Raw genomic sequence first — 20,292 nt, 5'->3', positions numbered from 1 at the left:
ATCAGCAATGATGACGCATGCATTAGGAATTTGCAGGTAAAGAAACCATTAGGTGGCAGTGATCACAGTGAACTGATGTGGGATTTACTTAAAGATATAACTACGATCAAGGGTAAAGGGAAGGGCTTTTGCTTTCAAAAAGGTGACTACAGGGGTCTCAGACAGTTTTAAAATTCTGTACAGTAGGGTCAAATTACAATAAATCTTTAGCACAGGATGCAAAGAAAAACAGCAAAGACGTCTTTATTTATGAATTAGTCCACTTATTATCAATGGTTTGATTCTAGATGTTCTTGCTGACAGGAGAGACTGCTTCTACAGGGACGGGGCTATGATGATGTTACCAACGTTGAATTCTAAATGGGAAGCCTTCAGGGAATCTTGGAGGCTACTAGGTTTTTCATTTCCAAATAAGAAATGCTGTTCAAGGTTCAGGACTAAATGGATGTCAGACGAATTAATGAGGCTCGTGCCAGAGAAAAAAATGTATGAGATGCACATAAATTATCAGGGGACACAGAAGCCTATGGCAGCGTGTCTGTGACCAAGTCGCAAAGGAGGTTATGCAGGCAAAGGCAGATTACGAGAATTCTTTAGCAAAAGATGCAAAGAAAAACAGCAAAGAGTTCTTTACTTATGTAAGCTCTAGAAGGAAAGGGATGAATCAGATTGGACCACTGAACATAGATCGGTTTACGATTGATGATTATGCTCAGGTAGCTGATAATCAATGCATATTTTGCATCTACATTCACACATGAGGAGTTATTCAATGAGGGGAATGCAAGAAGTTTATCTAACTCTAACAGGAAACTAAATGATTTTGTAATAACTGAAAGCAAAGTAGAGAAGAAATTGTTGAAGTTAAACATAAGCAAGGCACCTGGGGTGGATGGGATCTATCCAGTTATATTAAAGGAGGCAGCAAAGGAAGTAAGCAATCCCTTAGCCATAATTATGAGAGTTTCCTTGGACTCAGCGGAGGTCCCCATGGACTGACGTCAGCAAATGTATCACCAATTCATAAAGGGGGTTCAAAAGGTGACACAAGTAACTATAGACCTGTTAGTTTAACTTGTGTTCCGGGGAAAATAAGGGAGTCACTGGTTAAAGAAGTGTTGCAGGATCATCTAGACAAGACTGCAGTAATAGTTAAGACACAGCATGGGCTTGTTAAAGGGAGGACTTGTATGACAAATTTGATTGGATACTATGATGTGGTCACAAAGGAATTGAATGTCAAAAAAAATTTGATATCATATACTTGGATTTCAGGAAAGCTTTTGATACTCTTGCACAGAGAAGATTGCTGTATCAATTGGAAAGGTATCGCATTAAGAGTAAGTTGCTACAATGGATAAAGGGATGGTTGAGTGGAGAAGACAGAGAGTGATAATAAATGGACACTGTTCTTCGTGGACAAATTTTATTAGTGGATTTCCCCAAGATTCGGTGTTGGGTACATTGTTGTTTTGTATATTTACCAATGATGTTGAAGAAGGTATATGAGGTTTAATGTCCAAGTTTGCAGATGATACAAAGGCACGACAGGATTGTTAATGACAATAAAGAAGTATGTTACTCCAACTGGATCTAAATAAGTTGGGCAAATGGGCTGAAAAGTGGCAACTGAAGTTTAACATTGACAAATCCAAAGTACTGCTTGATTTTTTTTTTTTTTTTTTTTTTGATTTGGTAGTTGTTGGCGCATCGGCTTCTGTGGCCATATTGCACCTCCCAAGGTTTTTGCAGTACTTTGATCCAAGCCCGAGGCGGGAATCGAACCCGCGACCTTTGGGTTGCCGGGCAGGTACTTTACCCACTCGGCTAGCCCGGTCGGCCCAAAGTACTGCATATGGGTAGCAATAACGGAAGAGAAATGTACCAACTGTGTGGTACTACACTCAGGGAAATGGAAAAAGACCTGGGGGTAATTGTGCCATCAAATATGAAGTTAACTGAGCAGTGCAGAGGGGCTGCCAGGGCAGGTCATGGAGTCTTGTCAATGATATATAGGAATTTTGCTAACAAGAACAGGGAGATGATGATGTTGTTGTTGTTATTTGGTTTTTAGGAGCATTAGCAACTAAGGCCATATTGCTCCGGGGATATATGGTGGTCATTCCCTGACCTTTCCACATCCTCCATATTTGGTGGTCATGGGCTCGAATCCCTGTCTAATCAAGAAGCATGTGCTACGCACTGCTGCTTCTGCCCACCTGGCTACAGAGGCGCCGAGGGAGATGATTATCCCATTATACAAGGCAATGGTCAAGCCACACCTAGAGTAGTGTACAGGTCTGGTGGCCTCATTTTAGGAAGGATGTAGAGTTGCTAGAAAGAGTACAAAGAAGGGCAACAAGAGTGGTGAGGGAAACAAACGGGTGCTCTAACCAAGAAAGGCTTAAATTCTGCAAATTGCAGCTCCTGAAGAGTAGGCATCTGTAAGGTGATCTCATTGAGATGAATAAAGCCTTTTTTTTTTTTTTTTTTTTTTTTATGTAAACCCCAAACCCGAGAGGTATTAGAACCTATAGTACTTAGTACTGTGCTTGGGTTGAAGGTTGAGAAGACGAAAGAAGATATTTGTTGATACTGGACTTGAACTTCTGTGGACTGTAATTTTCAAGAAATACATATGAAGGAAGGTTGTTGCAGAAAACGGCAGTTGAATGAATAAACGAGGAAGATGAAAAGTTCGTTCTGTGAGTTTGAAGTTGGACAGTAAATGGATGTTGGCTGGTAGCGGCACGTGTTTGGACAGTTTTGAAAGAGAGAGCGGGAATTATAGAAGCCAATTCAGAAGAACAGTGCCCATGGAAGTATAAGAAGAAGAGGCATGCAGTAGAAATAGTACGACTATGAGAGAGCGAGTGGAGAGAGGAATCATTAATTAACCTAACTGATCTCTTCTGAATGGAATCAAGAAGCCTGAGAGAGGTTTTGGGGACACAAACCAAGAAACAATATTCCATGGAAACAATATTCCATGGCAGGGCAGATTTGCAATTTAAAGTAAAGCTGAGAGCGAAAGAGAAAACCAAGTTTTTTAGATGCAGAGGAAGCAATATTTGTAATGTACTTGTGCCAAGAGAGATTAGAAGTCAGGGTAATCCCCAAAAGAGATATATCATATGCCTAGAAATCGGAGTGTCACTAAAGATAAGCATAGGTGCAGAAGAATCCTTTTTGTGAGGAAATAAGACAAGACTGAGTTTTAGAAGGGTTGAATTCAACTAAGTTGCCTTTGCCCCATTGGAGAAGTACCTGAAGATTGTCATTTAAGAAATTGGTAGCAGATTTTCAAGAAATTGAAGCTGATTGATCAGGACAAGGTTTCTCAAAATGGAAAGTGGAATGCAATGTGCTATCATCGGTAAAACTATGGATAGGATTTCCAGTCAATGGAAGAAGGTCATTAATATACAAGAGGAAAAGAGTGGGGGAAAGAACTGAACCTTGGGGGACACCGGCATTAGTGGAGAAGTTAGAAGACAGAGAGCCATCTACCATCGCCCTCAGTGAGCGATCAGAGAGAAAAGTGGATAACCAATTACTAAAAACAGTTGGCAAACCATAAGATGGAAGCTTGTTTAGAAGACCTTTATGCCAAACATGATCAAAAGCCTTTGAGGTGTCAAGAGCAACTACTTGTGTTTCACCGAACCTTTCCATTGAATTAGTCCATAAATGGGTAACATAAGCCAGAATATCACCAGTGGATCGGCATTGACGGAATCCATACTGGCAATCGTTGATCAGACGGAAGGTTTCTAGGTAGTTTAAGAGTTGGCGGTTAATTGATTTCTCCATTAATTTATAGAAAGAGTAGAAGTAATTACAATGGGACGATAATTGGATGGGAGGGATTTCTCATCCTTTTTAGGAACTGGCTGAATATGAGCAAATTTCCAAGCAGAAGGAAAAACACCTTTGGAATAAGAAAGTGAAAAAAGGCGGCAAAGAATAGGAGTAAGTTCAGGAACACAGGTTTTGAGAACAAGTGGAGAAATACCATTGGGACCTGGAGCTTTCTTAGCATCAAGATTCGTTAAAATCATTCTGACATCCTATTGACGGAAGACCACAGGAGGCAATGAATGGAGCATGTTGGGAATGGTGGGAGGTGTTTTACCAAGATCATTGATACATGAGTTGGAAGAAAAATGGGATGCTAGCAGGTCAGCTTTATCCTTGGCTGAAGTGATAACAGAACCATCTGGTTTGGACAGATGTCGTGGCAGAGATGGGCAATGGTTGCGGCCAATAGCTTTGGCAAGAGACCAGAATTCTCGGCTACCATTAGGGCAAGAAGCAGGTTTTCTACTCTTAGCCTGTTCAAACTCTAGTTTGGACTGATTAATAACTGCTTTACAATTGTTGCGAGCTGTGGTGTAGGCAGTAAATGAATCTGGAGAATTAGAAACAAGCCAATTAGGATATGCAACATTTTTCCCTTGAACAGCCTTAGCACATTTATTGGAAAACCAAGATTTAGATAAAGGACGAGATTTTAAAGTGGACTGTGGAGTAAAGGATTCCATTCCTGCAAGAATAATTTCACTGACACGATCTGAACAAACGTTGACGTCAGAAGTTTTGAAACAGTAATCCAACCAAGGAAAATAAATCCCGCAGGTCATCCCATTTCTTGTAATGCCAACAACACGAGGTTGGGAATAGCCTTGAGATAAAGGTTCCATTGGAGAAGATACAATCACGAAGTTGTGATCTGAAGAGCCTAAAGGACCTCTCACTTTGACCGTGTACTTAGAAGGGTGGTTTGTGAGAAAAAGATCAAGTGTGTTGGCTGTATGATTGGGATTGTCTGGTATTCTTGTAGGTAAATGAACAATCTGTGCAAGGTCATTAGTAATCTCTGCTCCCACCTCTGTCCAAACCAGATGGTTCTGTTGTCACTTTAGCCAAGGATAAAGCTGACCTGCTAGCATCCCATTTTTCTTAAAGCACATGTATTAATGATCTTCGTAAAACACCTCCCACCATTCCCAACACGCTCCATTCAATGCCTCCTGTGGTCTTCCGTCCAAAGGATATCAAAAGGATTTTGATGAATCTTGATGCTAACAAAGCTCCAGATCCTGATGGTATTTCTCCACTTGTTCTCAAAACCTGTGCTCCTGAACTTACTCCTATTCTTTGCCGCCTTTTTTCACTTTCTTATTCCAAAGGTGTTTTTCCTTCTGCTTGGAAATTTGCTCATATTCAGCCAGTTCCTAAAATGGGTGACAAATCCCTCCAATCCAATTATCGTCCCATTGCAATTACTTCTACTCTTTCTAAAGTAATGGAGAAAAAAATTAACTGCCAACTCGTAAACTACCTAGAAACCTTCCGTCTGATCAACGATCGCCAGTATGGATTCCGTCAATGTCGATATTCTGGCTTATGTTACCCATTTATGGGACTAATTCAATGGAAAGGTGCGGTGAAACACAAGTAGTTGCTCTTGACATCTCAAAGGCTTTAGATCGTGTTTGGCATAAAGGTCTTCTAAACAAGCTTCCATCTTATGGTTTGCCAACTGTTTTTAGTAATTGGTTATCCAGTTTTCTCTCTGATCGCTCACTGAGGGTGATGGTAGATGGCTCTCTGTCTTCTAACATCTTCACTAATGCCGGTGTCCCCTAAGGTTCAGTTCTTTCCCCCACTCTTTTCCTCTTGTATATTAATGACCTTCTTCCATTGACCGGAAATCCTATCCATAGTTTTGCTAATGATAGCACATTGCATTCCACTTTCCATTTTGAGAAACCTTGTCCTGCTCAATCAGCTTCAACTTCTCGAAAATCTGCTACTAATTCCTTAAATGCCGATCTTCAGGTAATTCTCCAGTGGGGCAAAGACAACTTAGTTGATTTCAACCCTTCTTAAACTCAGTCTAGTCTTATATCTCGCAAAAAGGATTCTTCTGCTCCAATGCTTATCTTTAGTGACACTCCGATTTCTAGGCAAAATGATATATTTCTTTTGGGGATTACCCTGACTTCTAATCTCTCTTGGCACAAGCACATTACAAATACTGCTTCCTCTGCATCTAAAAAACTTGGTTTTCTCTTTCGCTTTCGGCGTTACTTTTCTTCCAAAGAGCTGCTCACTCTGTATAAATCGCAAATCCGCCCTGCCATGGAATATTGTTCCTACATCTGGGGTGGTGCCCCCAAAACCTCTCTCAGGCTTCTTGATTCGATTCAGAAGAGGGCAATTAGGTTAATTAATGATTCATCTCTAACAGAGTCTCTCCACTCGCTTTCTCATAGACGTAATGTTTCTGTTGCATGCCTCTTCTACAGATACTTCCATGGGCACTGTTCTTCTGAATTGGCTTCTATAATTCCCGCTCTGTCTTTCAAAACAGTCCAAACACGTGCCGCCCCCAGCCAACATCCATTTTCTGTCCAACTTCAAACCCACAGAACCAACTTTTCATCTTCCTCATTTATTCATTCAACTGCCATTTTCCGGAACAACTTTCCTTCATACGTATTTCCTGAAAATTACAATCTACGGAAGTATAAGTCCAATGTCAACAAATATCTTGTTTCGTCTTCTCAACCTCCACGGTACTAAGTACTATAGGTTCTAATACCTCTCGTGTTTGGGGTTCACATAAAAAAAAAAAAAAAAAAATTGCGAAAGCCTCAACATCTCGACCACCTGGGTCGTTGTGACTAGAAAACGGAAGCCAGCTGGAGTTGTTGTTGTTTGTTTGGTTTTTAGGAGATATGCTCCGGGGATATGCGGTGGTCATTCCCTGACCTTTCCGCATCCTCCGTATTTGGTGGTCACGGGCTCGAACCCCGGTCTAATCAAGAAGCGTGTGCTATGCACTGCTGCTCCTGCCCACCTGGCTACGGAGGCGCCGCTGGCGTTGTGAACATTAAAATCACCAAGGGAAATTACCTCACTGTTAGGAAAGTTGGACTGGAGAAAGTTAAGTTGCAAAGAGAGGAAGTCAAAGAGCTCCAAGTGATTAGTGGAATTGGGAGAACAGTAGAGACAACAGATGAATTTCACACAATGAGTTGGAGAGATTTTGACCCAGAGAAGATCAAAGAGAGGAGATTCCAAATTACCAAGTCTCTGACAGGGAATATCGAAATGGACATATGTGCAAATACCACCGTTGAGGCAAAAGGAATCATACAGCGAATAATTTGGAAACTGAGACAAGCAGTAGTTGTATCAACTGATAACTGAGATTCTGTCAGAAAAAGTACATGGGGTTTGGCAGACTGCAAGTGGAAATGGACATCGTTGAGATTAGAATTGAGACCACGCATATTTGTGAAATGAATTAGGAAGTGCTTGGGAGGTTTAGATCTCTTCGCAGATAAACTTGCTCTATTAATTTGACAATTCATGGTGTATTCAATAGTGAGAAAAAGTCCGTGGGACATGCTGTATGAAGTAATGAAATTTTTGGATATGGCATACATATGGTAAGAATATACCCAGATCCTTGACATAACGTGGCCTCGACAATGCTCCCTGAAAACACACTACTCGAACTCCCTCCAGTCACTATCTGGCAGAGTAGAGGTAGCAAGATTATACACTAGCTGATCCGGAAGCCTCCTAGAGAGTTACCAATAGGTTCATTCTGGTGTACTAACTAGCGGCAAACACCGTTTTAGAGCTGTACCCTCAAAATGTAAGGAATATTGGATCTTGCCACGATGTTAATCCTAACCTCAAAAGTCATCAATCATACTGCATGATGGAAGAGATAGGGAAGGGTTGACCAGAACTTTGCTCTAGAGACTAAACCTAACCTCAAAAGTCATCAATCATACTGCATGATGGAAGAGATAGGGAAGGGTTGACCAGAACTTAGCTCTAGAGACTAAACATGGGTTCCACCACTTCAAGCCTCCAATAAGCAAAGTGGTGGTATTGCATCAGTTAATGTCATCTACCACCTAGTACTGCCTGGTAACATAGAGGGGCGGCGTTCCTCCATGTGGTGTGGGCGCCACACCTCGACCCCTGCTTACGTTGGTTCACCCACCATGTACTTGTGCATGGAAGTTATACCCAGGATTACTAACAGTCCCACCATTGTGAAGGTGCAAGCAGAGGATTTGGCTGTCACAGACCGTCCGGACTTCGCCGAAATTGGGTTCACTTGACTTGAGTGTCATCCGAATATCAGTTCCATCAGCGTTTTAGACTCCCAGGTAGCAAGTACAGCTTGTCTGGCATATCTGAGAGAATGTCTGTGACAACCTCAAGGACTTGAATGGGTTGAGCAAGCTGAATGCTGATGGGATTCTTCCTCTTGCTCAGATTAAAAACCTGAGGAGGCACACATTCAAATTGAGGAAAGACAGTTGTAAAACAGTTGTGTGGAATTTTGCCTTTAGCCAGCGGGTAGTTGATTGGTGGAACAGACTTCCATCTTTTGCTGTGGAAGTTGTTGGCTAAATAAATTTAAGGCTGAGCTGGACAGGCAATTTGGAATGAATGGAGGGGTGACGTGGGAGGGGTTTTTTTTTTTTTTTTTGGCTAATGCTGCATAAGTTTGCTTTCTTACATCACATGCCTCTACTAATGCTAAGGCTAGAATGAATTGGCAAAGTTAGGTACTTACACATTTCTGACTATGAGATAAGTTTAGAGAAACTAATGTTGATGCAGAATGTTGGTTACTAGGTTTTTTAACTAGGTGAAAAACATGATCAATTTCCACAGCAGGCAGAAAAAATTTGGTTCTTATCCTCTTTGTTTATCACAGAATATGCTGCCAGATTTTCTCAACAGTCATCTACTGAAACTACCTCAATAGGAACCAAAGCAGTCTACACTTTGTGATCCATTCCTGTAGCTATATCTATCAGGTGAGAATCATCTGGCTGACACCTGAGTAACAGTGCACTTCCAAATTTGTCACTTTCCAATGCATCTATTCACGCTATAAAAAATTATAATTTGCTGAACTATCACAATCTAGCACAATCAAATATATAATCCTTAGTCAGAGAAGGTTTTGCATTGAAGCATAATAAGTACAATCCAGAAGGCTATGAGTTACATATCAATCAAAAATAGAAATTCACCCACAAGCAGTGGTGTGCTGGTAAATTTTCAACTGGCTTGCTAAAAAAAAAAAAAAAAAAAAAAAAACCATAACCAAGAATATGTGTGCATATATTTATTGTAAGTTTTACTGATTTACAAAATTTGGAATACAAAAATTCCAAACAATAATAGAATATTCATTTATTTTTTATTGTAATTTTTATATAGCAAATTGATTCTCACAAAACGCTTTCATTGACTTTCGCCGAGCTCTTGTATCCGTAACCAATCTATGGTTGCAATTCAACCATGATTTGACAAATGGAGTTGCATCCCAATCCACTAACTCTTTTCCCACTAAATTTATCGTCATTAAATCCGATATGTGATCTATTGTTAAACATGGAAATATAATCACCCTAAGAAGAAGCGGCCCAGCAAAATTAAGCATATATATGTTGGAAATAATATTCCTGTAAAACTGATAGTGGAGATAATCTCTATCCAGACTGCCACACAGGGAAGGGGATGGGGAAAAGGAAGCACAAAGGGTGCTGAAATAAGCAGCTCCGGCTGGATTTTCCGTGTCACTATATACAAGCTTATCACCCAAATGCCACTAGCCATTGTGGACTGAAGTGTGTGCCGCTCTACAGTTTATAGCCAATGTCAGTTTAACAGCTGGTTCACAAAATTCTTGAAAATTTAACAATTGGTTTGCACGAGCCGGCTCCAGCACACCACTGCCCACAAGGTATGTCATATTGAGCCAAGCTATTCTTACCATTTCTAGTGGAAGCCATATTAACCACAGATAAAAGTTAATTGAAACTGCAAAAATATTACAATAAGTTCAATAAAATTAAAATTTAGTTCTGTGAAGTTCTCTCACATTGGTTCTGTTAAGGTACCATACTTAAGTGATTCTGTCAGTGACCTACTTTTGGAATCAAAACTAAAACTGAACCAATATAAATTTAGACTGCTTCTTTACTTCTGTAAAGAAGCAGTCTAAATAATATAAGAAAGGAGTCGTTCCAAGAATAAAAACAGAAGTGATGAATAATAAATACAAAAAACAAGTTCATATATGTTGGATTATTCCAATTAAATAAACATTACTCTGCATTTTTGACTATTGAAAAATTAATTGGAACTTTGCTAAAAAAGCCAGCCTTAGTAGGTGCCGATCCCAAGCCCGGATAAATGGTGAGGGTTGGCATCAAGAAGGGCATCCGGCTGTAAAAAAACTATGCCAAAACAAAAGAAAATGATAGAATGATGGAAAATAGATGTGGAATGGATAGGGTGTACCCCATAAGCGAAGTGCAGTCAAGTCACCTGGAAACTGTGAGAAAAGGGTCAGGGCTACCGAACAAAGGATGGGTTCGGTTAAAGAAGTTAGTCCAGCTAGAGAAGAAGGAAGAGGATGAAAAGTGTTAGAATAGGAACATTGGGATGATGAATGGAAAGAGTAGAGAGATTGTGGATTTGATGCAAAGAAGAAGAGTGAAGATCCTATGCCTACAAGAGACAAGATGGAAGGCAAATAAAGCAAAAGAGCTCGGTGAAGGGTACAAGTTGTTCTTTAGGGAAGCGGATGAGAGAGGAAGAAATGGAGTAGGTATTGTAGTTGATAAGGAATTAAAAGATGGAGTGTGTGAGGTTAACAGAAGGAGTGATAGGATTATGAGCATCAAACTGGAAGTGGGTGGACACTTGACCACAATAGTATGTGCATATGCCACGCAAGTAGGATGCGGGGAAGAAGAAAAGGACAGTTTTTGGATGGAAATGGATCAAGTGGTCATGGCAATACCTGAGAAAGAGAGGTTGATTGTTGGGGATGATTTAAATGGATATTTAGGAAGAAGCAAGAGAGAGGAAGGAAGAGTGTATGGAAGGTGGAATATTGTGGAAAGAAATAGAGAAGGGGAGAGGATAGTAGAACACACAGTGGCATTTGACCTGGCAATAGTGAACACCTACTTTGAAAAGAAAGAAAGCCAGCTGATAACTTACAAGAGTGGGGAAAGGACAAGCCAGATTGACTATATCATGTGCCGTAGGAGGCATCTAAAGGAAATGAGGAACAGCAAGGTGATAAACAGAGAAAGTGTGTCTGCACAACACATTTTGCTTGTGGTTGACGGGGAGGTTGCAGTGGACAAAAGTAAGAAATATTCAAGACAGAGGGAGAAAAGGATAAAATAGTGGAGATTGAAAGAGGAGGGTTTGAGGAAGGAGTTTAGGGAAAAGGTGCTAAAAGGAAAAAAGTTACCGGAAGACGTGCAAGAGTGGTGGAAGTTAAATAGTTGTATCATAAGGAAAGTTGGAGAAGAGTTGTTGGGGAAAACATCAGGAAAGGGGGCTTGGTGGCAGAATGAGGAAGTGCAATCGGTGATAAAACAAAAGAAGGAGATGAAGAAAAGATGGGATTTAACAGGTAGCCAGGAAGATAAAGAAGCATATAAATTAGCAAATAAGGAGGCAAAAAAGGCTGTGGCAATAGCAAAGGCAAGGGCAGTGGACGAGGCCTATGGGGAACTGGAAAGGAAAGAGGGAGATAGGCAATTGATGAGAATAGCCAAAGCGAGAGACAAGGCATCAAAGGACTTCTCATCAATAAAACAGATAAAAGAAGAGGGGAGTGGTTATACAGGACCAGGAGAAGGTTAAGGAAAGGTGGAAAGACTATTTTAAGAAGTTATTAAATGAGGAAAACACGAGCATTATGTGAGGATGGAGAGATGAATGAAAGAGTAGTGGAAGGCATAAGCAGGAAAGAAGTGGAAAGCACACACAGAAAAATGAAGAGGGGGAAAGCAGTAGGTGTTGATCAGATACCAGTAGAGGTATGGAGAAGTCTGGGAGAAGAAGGGATCGATATCCTATGGGACTTTATGGAAAAACTGTGGCGGCAGGAGAGGATACCCGATGAGTGGAGGGAAAGTATACTTGTGCCAATCTATAAAGAAAAGGGTGATGTGCAGAAATGTGGGAACTACAGGGGAATAAAGTTAATGTCTCATTCAATGAAGATCTGGGAAAGAATTGTGGAAGGAAGGATAAGGCAGGAGACGGAAATAGGAGAGGAACAGTTTGGTTTCTTGCCGGGAAGAGGAACAACAGATGTGGTCTTTGCTTTAAGGCAGGTGATGGAAAGATACAGGGAGATGCAAGTAGAGTTGCACATGATGTTCATAGACCTGGAAAAAGCATATGATAGAGTGCCCAGACAAGACGTATGGAGATGCATGAGGGAGAAGGGTGCATCAGAAAAGTATGTAAGGCTTGTGAAGAAAATGTACGAGGGAGTGGTGACTCAGGTTAAGAGTAGTGTAGGTATGACTGAGGGATTCTCTGTAGAAGATGGACTGCGCCAGGGATCAGCTCTTAGCCCATATCTGTTTGATCTGGTAATGGATATGTTGGTGAGAGAAGTGAAGAGTAGAGCACCATGGAGTATGCTGTTCGCAGATGATATCATACTGTGCGAACCATCCCAAGGAAAGGTAGAGAATAAAATGGAGAAAAGCGTTGGAAGAGAGAGGCATGAGGATAAGTAGAACAAAGACAGAATATACGGTATTGAATAAAGAAGATGAGAGTTCTATAAAACTGTAGGAGGAAAAGCTACCATCAGTTTTGAAATTTAAGTATCTGGGATCGAACGTTGAGAGGGATGGAGGATTGCATGCAGAAATACAGCATAGAGGGCAATGTGGATGGTTGAACTGGAGAAAGATGAGTGGGGTGCTGTGTGATAAGAAAGTAAATTGTAGAATGAAGGGAAGAGTGTATAAAACTGTGGTTAGACCTGCATTGATGTACGATGCTGAGACATGGGCGATTACAAGGGCCCAGGAGAAGAAGATGGAAGTGGCGGAGATGAGGATGCTAAAATGGATGTGTGGTGTGACGAGGAAGGGCAGGATAAGAAATGACTACATCAGAGGTATGGTTAAGGTGGGCCTCTAAGTAAAAAAATGCAGGAATCTAGGTTGAGGTGGCTTGGACATGTGGAACGAAGAAGTGAGGTGTATGTGGGGAAGAGGTGTGAAAAGTTGGAGGCGATAGGGAAGAGGAAGAGGGGAGACCTAAGCTGAGATGGAAGTACAAGGTGGCAGAGGATTTAAAAGAGAGAGGATGGAGGAGAGAGGAAGCCCAGGATAGGGAGGAATGGAGGAAAAGAATTAAGGATGGAAATCCCGACCCCATATAACTTGGGAAGAAGGCAAAGATAAAGAAGAAGAAGAATTGGAATTTTCCTAAAACAACTGTAATTTCCATCCTTCATAGGCTAAGCATTAACAGTGGCAAATGATACAGGGATACAAACTTATACAACATCAGCAAAAAAAAAAAAAAAAAAACCATCATTAGTCCATTTCCTGTTATCATTTGCCTAATCTTCTTAAATTTATTCTAGTTTAAAATTTTTTTCTAACAATTACCCTGGCTGAAAACAATTTAATTTATGTCCCCCTTAAGCGGGTCAGTCTAGTAACAAAATACCATCAGCATTTACTTTACTCAATGCATTTTTAAGAATTAAACACTTCAATCAGTCTCCTCACAGGTGCTTAGTTTTCAGATGATGAAATTTACAGAACTAAAGTCTTAATCAGTAAGAATGCCCTTTCGTGCTCCTGAATAATTTGTCCTTCTCTGTATCCTTTCCAACAGATCCACATCCTTCTTAAAATGAGGCTTCCAGACTTGTATGAAGTATACAAGATGTGGTCTAACCATTGAACCATTACCTTATACAACAGGAGAATCATCTCCTTGTTCCTGCTGGAAAAATTCCTGTATATCATTTACATATCCCCATGAGGTGTTCTACAGCTCTAAACTGCACTGCACTGCACTGTTCTGTTCTCTTCATGTTAGACCTTATAATTACCCCCAGAGCATTTTCTTTTCTCACTACCATGGCAAAGAGAGAAATGGCCCACTGTTGTTTTGTTCTTAACCATCAGGATATCCCAATAGGGGTATAATCACTCCAAAAGTGATATGCAAATTAGGTGTGTTCTAGTACAACTCACTCCGTATGTTATTCTGGGATTACTGCTGCCCAAATGCAGTACCTTAAATTTATAAAAGTTAAAACTGAACTCTCACTTCTCTGCTCAACTGTCTAATTTCTCTAGATCCTGTTGCAGTAGTATATCCTGATTCCTATCATTAACCACACTGCCAATCTTGTATTATCAAACTGAGATATTAGAGTTGAAACCATGCTGCCAACACCAGTATTATTCACATATGAGGAATTCATTAAGAAAGTGTGTATCAGAAGTTTATCAAACTCTAATATGAAGCTAAATGATTTTGTAATAGCTGAGAGGAAAGTAGAAGAGAAATTGTTGAAATTAAACACAAAAAAAATATCTGTGGTGGATGGGATCCATTCAATTATATTATGGGAGGCAGCAAAGGAAGTAAACAAACCCTTAGAAATAATTATGAGAGCATCCTTGGATTCAGGGGAAGTCCCTGTGGACTGCATATAAGCAAATGTACAATGCACAATGGGTGACATGAATAATTAGAGAACTGTTACCTTAACTTCTATTCCAAGCACTAGTTAAAGAAGTATTGCAGCACCATTTATATACAGAAATACTTTGGTAACAGCATGATTTGTTATGATGAAATGTTGTCTGACCAATTTGATTGGATTTTTGACCAATCTGATTGGATACTAATCCCATGCATTTTTATTAAAGGATGTTAGATGAACTGACGAGACTAGTAGTCTCATCAGTTCATCTAACATCCTTTAGTAATATAATTGATTAAAAAAACAATTTTTTTTGTTTATTTGCCAGGACTACCATATAAGGGCAGAGGAATTCACAAGATAATACAAGTAAATCACTGTATAAATACAGTTATTTTCCTGGTAATCACAGAAAAGAATTTTAAATATGTGTAAGATCACTTCAGTGATCATACACATATTTAAACCTCTGCATAAACACTTTGCAAAACCTCTGCTTTTGCAAAGTTGACTTCAGTGGTAAAATCCTTTCCTTTTACGCTTAACAGCTGGTATATCTTTAATCTAAACATTCAAAAAGTACTCAAATTTTTTGTTGTAGTGCACACGAGCATCATTCTTAAGTGGTCAATAAACAAGTGTCATAAAAGTAAATGCACATGACATTAACAACTGCTCAATTCTGTCAGTACACGGAGTGAACTCTGTACTATTAGCAACAACCCTTGACTTTTGTTTATAGTGTCATACAAAGATGTCATTTATGCTTGTCTTTGAGATTTTATATACATTGAATATATTTTTGATTAAATTTTATGGTTTTTAGGATTTAATGTTGAGAATTTCGGCACACTGAATGTGCACATGCTCACTCACTCTTAAATATAGGTGGATGCAAATGTGTTAAATTGAGGAAGGATGGCTGGACAATAGATGTGAAATTTGGCTCTTGATTCCGGGAACAAACTTCCATCTGATTTTGTAGCAGTGGTAGTTTAGATAAATTTAAGGAAGAACTAGACAAATTATTAGAGTGGATAGACAGGTAATGTAGGACGTATTTTTTATTTGGCTGATGCTGTATAATCTTATTTTCTTGCATCATTTGCCAGTACTAATACTAATTCTAATTACAAGTTACCTAGACACTATGCTATGGCTATTGAATTGTTTCATCAGTATTCACAACTTAGCATATCTCAAATTAAGCTGTCTGCAATTTTTTCAGAAATATGTAAGTTGAATATATTAAACTTCTGACTTACACACTTTGCACTTCAGATCAGGACCTAGATTCACTTTAGAGTACAGTCCATTTCTGATACACACAAAGTGATGTGATTCAGAAGCAACTGATACTCATTAAAAAGTGACTGGACTTTGTGATCAGGAAGAAGTGCACTTTTTCCCCAAAGGGAATTCAGAGTTTTAGTTCTTTCAGTTCATTCATGTTTTCATTTTTCAATTTTTTCCACCCACACAGCTAGGAAGTAAGTTTTGAGAAAATAAGCTATGGTATTTCAGATGAAGTCATAATATTCCGAAACCTATCTTTATCATACTTTACTTTAAACTTGTAGGGGGAAAGAAAAAAAAAATCCTATAATAAACATTCTGATATTGATATTTTCAAACAGTAGCATGTCTTGCTCACTTAATGAATACATTTAATGCCAACTTTGTCCTGAAATAAATTTTATCTGATCTTTATGCTTGTTTATGTTTTAATTATCATTTTCACAGGGAAATTCTGAGTGTCAAAGGTTTAGCTTTATAACTACAATGATTTCAATTTTCATTGATTCTAATGGCATGTGTTCTTTTTTAATTATTTTAATCAAGTCTCAACAAACAAGTAAGCACATCACAATGCTACTTCATACTGATATTTTATAAACTTGTAATTTGCTGATATTAATATAAAGAAGCACTGAAAAATAAAAAATAAAAAAATAAATAAAAAAAAATCATCAGAAAATTTAAGGATAATGAATAAAGTGGAACTCAGGAAACATTAGTAATTTCCCTATTTCAAAACATAACGGATATACAATGCAAGTCACATGACTTGCCCTTATAACTTTTATATTTATATTTCGTATATATATATTTTTTTATTTTGAAAAATGCTAATTTTCAAGTATTACTGGCACAATTGAGAGTTAAATTTAAAAAAAAAAAAAAAAAAAAAAAAAAAAAAAAAAAAAAAGGAACCTAAACAAAATCTGCAATGAAAGTGAGAAAGTAGAAGGTAATTACAAACAAATTACCTACCTGTTATGGTAAGTAACTGCTGTGTATGCTTCAGATGAATACTCTGGACAGCTTGATTTCCCAAATATAACCTCAAAAAATAAATATATATATTATATATACATAAAGCGTGTGTGTGTGTGTGTGTGTGTGTGTGTGTGTGTGTGTGTGTGTGTGTGTGTGTGTGTGTGTGCACTTTTTTAGTCACTGTCGTATAATCATAAAATCTGTGATTGATGGTGAAAATATATAATAGAAAAAGGGATACTTTAATATGAACTGCTCGATAATTTATCTGCATTTTAGATAAATTAAAAAAATAAACAAAACTGATGATTACAGGTTACTTTCCTGTTGCCATTATGTGCCCATTCTTGAAAAACTATAGTGAATAAGCATCCCTACTTTTTGAATAAATTATGCTAGTTTCTGAAGTTTAATCTTTTATACTACTTTCTTTCATAGAGAAATAAATAAAAGGTATGTATAACAGTCAACTCCTTGCATATATTATTATTAGTATTGGTGAAATTATGTGGCCTCTTCTTATAGATCTTCTAGAAGAACATTATACTCATCATAATCACCTGCACTTTAACATACTCAATCTTTAAGTTTACTGAACAGGAATCCACAAATACTAGTCACAGTGACCATCTGATATCTATAACTCACCCCATTATGTAGCTATACATAATCATCCCATTAATTTAGACTACTGAACTGGGATTTCTTACCATTTTTTGTTCAAGACAACAATACAGTGGTTTTGCTACGTCACTAGTTTCAAGTGGTCAGGGTTTGAGTCCCATCATTGAACATATGAATTTCAATGGGATTCTTCAGTTGGGGATATAGATAGCCAATCTCGGATGGAGGGAGTAAGGTTTTCCCTGTTGAGGTTTTCAGCCCACACAACATGCTTGCGAAGATTAAAGATTAAATATTTTTATAATAATATGGCATATTTTTAAATAAAAACAAAATAAGTAACTAAATGAACAATAAAAGTTTCATTTTTACCATATAATTTCAATTTTAGCCTATTGACTAGTTTTGTAATAAACCATTCATGAAGCTTTTATTCCTGTTTATCTAATCAAATAGAGGAACATATATTTTTTTTTTTTACTTGAGTGAGGAATTTGAGAAATAAATGAAAGTCAAAGTAGGAGAGAGTTGGTACCATTATGTTAACTGCGCCAATATAAGCACAACTCTTTAATATTCTTTTGTGTAATTCCACAAGTGAATAATTAAATTACAAGTGTTTTTAAAAAGTCAATAAATTATAAATTTTATAACATAACATGTAATGTAATTTTATAATACAATTTTTCTGCGGAATCAGCACTCTTGCCCTTGGACGAAGGTACTAGTGTAAAAAAGGATGGGTGGAACAGGACCAGGTCATCTACTAAGGGCAAAAGTTAATGATATTGATGACCCGTTATCAGCTTTAAAGGATATAAAAAGTCATTGCCTTTGCTAATATTGTTGTAAAATATTAAGCAGAGGTGATCGGAGAATTTACTTCATAGATGTGAAATGATAATGAGAAAAGCCACCAGTTAGGAAAAAATTTAAAGCATATGGAATTTTGCTCATGCAAGCCAAAGAAGGAGTACTGGTAAGAACTGGTCAATCAGCTCAGCCCTATAGAGATTGTACAAGGCTTATGGGGAACAATTTTTTTCACACGGCCTGCTCTTATCAACAGTATGGATTAGGGATGGAATGCACTTACATAGGTGACAACTTTATCTTCAAAAAGCTGGATATCGGGCAACAGGAGATTTTTGTATCAAAACAGATTTTTTTGCAAAAAAGCAGGAAGATTTTGTGAAGTCCAGAGAGGATTAGAAATTAAATATCACTGACAACATGCATTCCAAAATTTTAATAGTAAATACCTGACTGCACAACAGCAAAACCATGCCATAAGAAACCACACAAATTGAGTGATGACTGTACATCTAATAAGATGATACCAATTAAAAAAAAAAAAAAAAAACATGCTTTGAAATATATGAAAAGCATTTAATAATTAATAATAGTAACAATTTTACTTACAGACATGGAATTATGCTCTTCTTCTCCAACCATAAACTGTACTTTACAAGTAATATTACGTGCAGAACCTGGACGGTTTGCAAAATTGACATCTTTAGGATATGCATACAACAAGTTTCTGTAAACATAATTTGGAACAAACACCTCTTTAGAAGGAAATTCAAGAATTTCTTTGGTTGGACGGCCTTTTTCATCTGGATATGGGTGCAAACGAATTAACTCTGGTGTTAAACAATATTTTGGTTCATCAGGACAAGGAGAAATATCGAGTTTCAGAATGCCTAAATGATAAAATTATAACAATCTTAATTTTTGAAGACTCTTACTCGTAATGGTCCTTAAATTAACCGAGATACATTATCATTGCAGTATTATAAAAAAGAAATAAATAAAAAAAAAAAATTACTACTTTTTTTTTTTTTTCCACATTAAAATTATGTTTTTTAGCTGTGGAAATTTTTAAAAAGTAATTTTACTAAGTACAGCTTATATTTTAATTAATAATCTAAATCACTTCTCCTGCAATTAAAAACTTTTCATAAAATTGAAAATATATGGAAAAATATCCAATTCATATTGTTCTAATAATTACTAAATTAATAAGCACCAGTGCTATGGAAAACTTAGCTGCTTTATGTCTTTATCATGCTAAATATGGACTAAAGTCCTTAACACACTGGCAGTTGTATTATCATAATTTTTAAACCACTCCCCTGCCCAACCTCATTTTTGCTTTACAGCTACTTCTAATACCTTCCAAGAAAAGTATTTTCTTGGTTCTTTTAAAAATTAGAGAGCTCTGTTGATCAAATGGGAGCATAATAACCCAAAGCTCTTATGATTTTTCTTATAACTAAAGACAGGTTAAAGAATCCACAATAAGTATATTGTCCCAAACATTTTTTGTGTTTCAAAAATCAGTGGTTTCCTTAAATCTTTCATCAAAAAAGGAAATCACTCCTCTTCTTCTCTCTCTCTCTCTCTCTCTCTCTCTCTCTCTCTCTCTCTCTCTTTTTTTTTTGGAAATTATTTTCAACATTCAAAAGAAAACTATCTGTTATGGTCTAGTTCTCTTGCACATCACATAGTAACAGGCTTATTTTTGAAATATATCTGACATCAGCACTGTATTAAAAATCAATTGTATTTTTGAAACATAAAAGAATTTTTAGTAACAAGACCTGTGTTAACTGCATTATGATATACCTGACTGATGAAATGTACCACTAAACCAATACAGAATGTAAAAGCTTAGCCCTATAAATGCCTTTCATCTAATACACAGACCAGCTGAAAACTGGAATTTTCAAAACGAATTACTACTCTCCATTATAAATTTCATATCTGCTAGAAAACATAAAAGATCCAGATATACGCATTTCTGGTACTCTGGTAGCATTTATTAATATTAT

General features: G+C 37.6%; 1 protein-coding gene across 1 annotated transcript in view; it reads right to left on the bottom strand.

The window, feature by feature from the left end:
* Positions 1 to 20,292, bottom strand: part of Zir (dedicator of cytokinesis) — an 869,757-nt gene that overhangs the window by 613,319 nt on the left and 236,146 nt on the right. The window contains 2 exon segments of the mRNA XM_090382918.1: positions 16,829 to 16,899; positions 18,881 to 19,161. Coding sequence (XP_090239044.1) covers positions 16,829 to 16,899; positions 18,881 to 19,161 — 352 coding nt within the window.

Source organism: Mastigoproctus giganteus, chromosome 10, assembly GCF_048544385.1.
Source record: "Mastigoproctus giganteus isolate SK-2022 chromosome 10, ASM4854438v1, whole genome shotgun sequence".
NCBI lineage: Eukaryota > Metazoa > Arthropoda > Arachnida > Uropygi > Thelyphonidae > Mastigoproctus > Mastigoproctus giganteus.
This window is presented reverse-complemented; position numbering and strand designations above follow the sequence as displayed.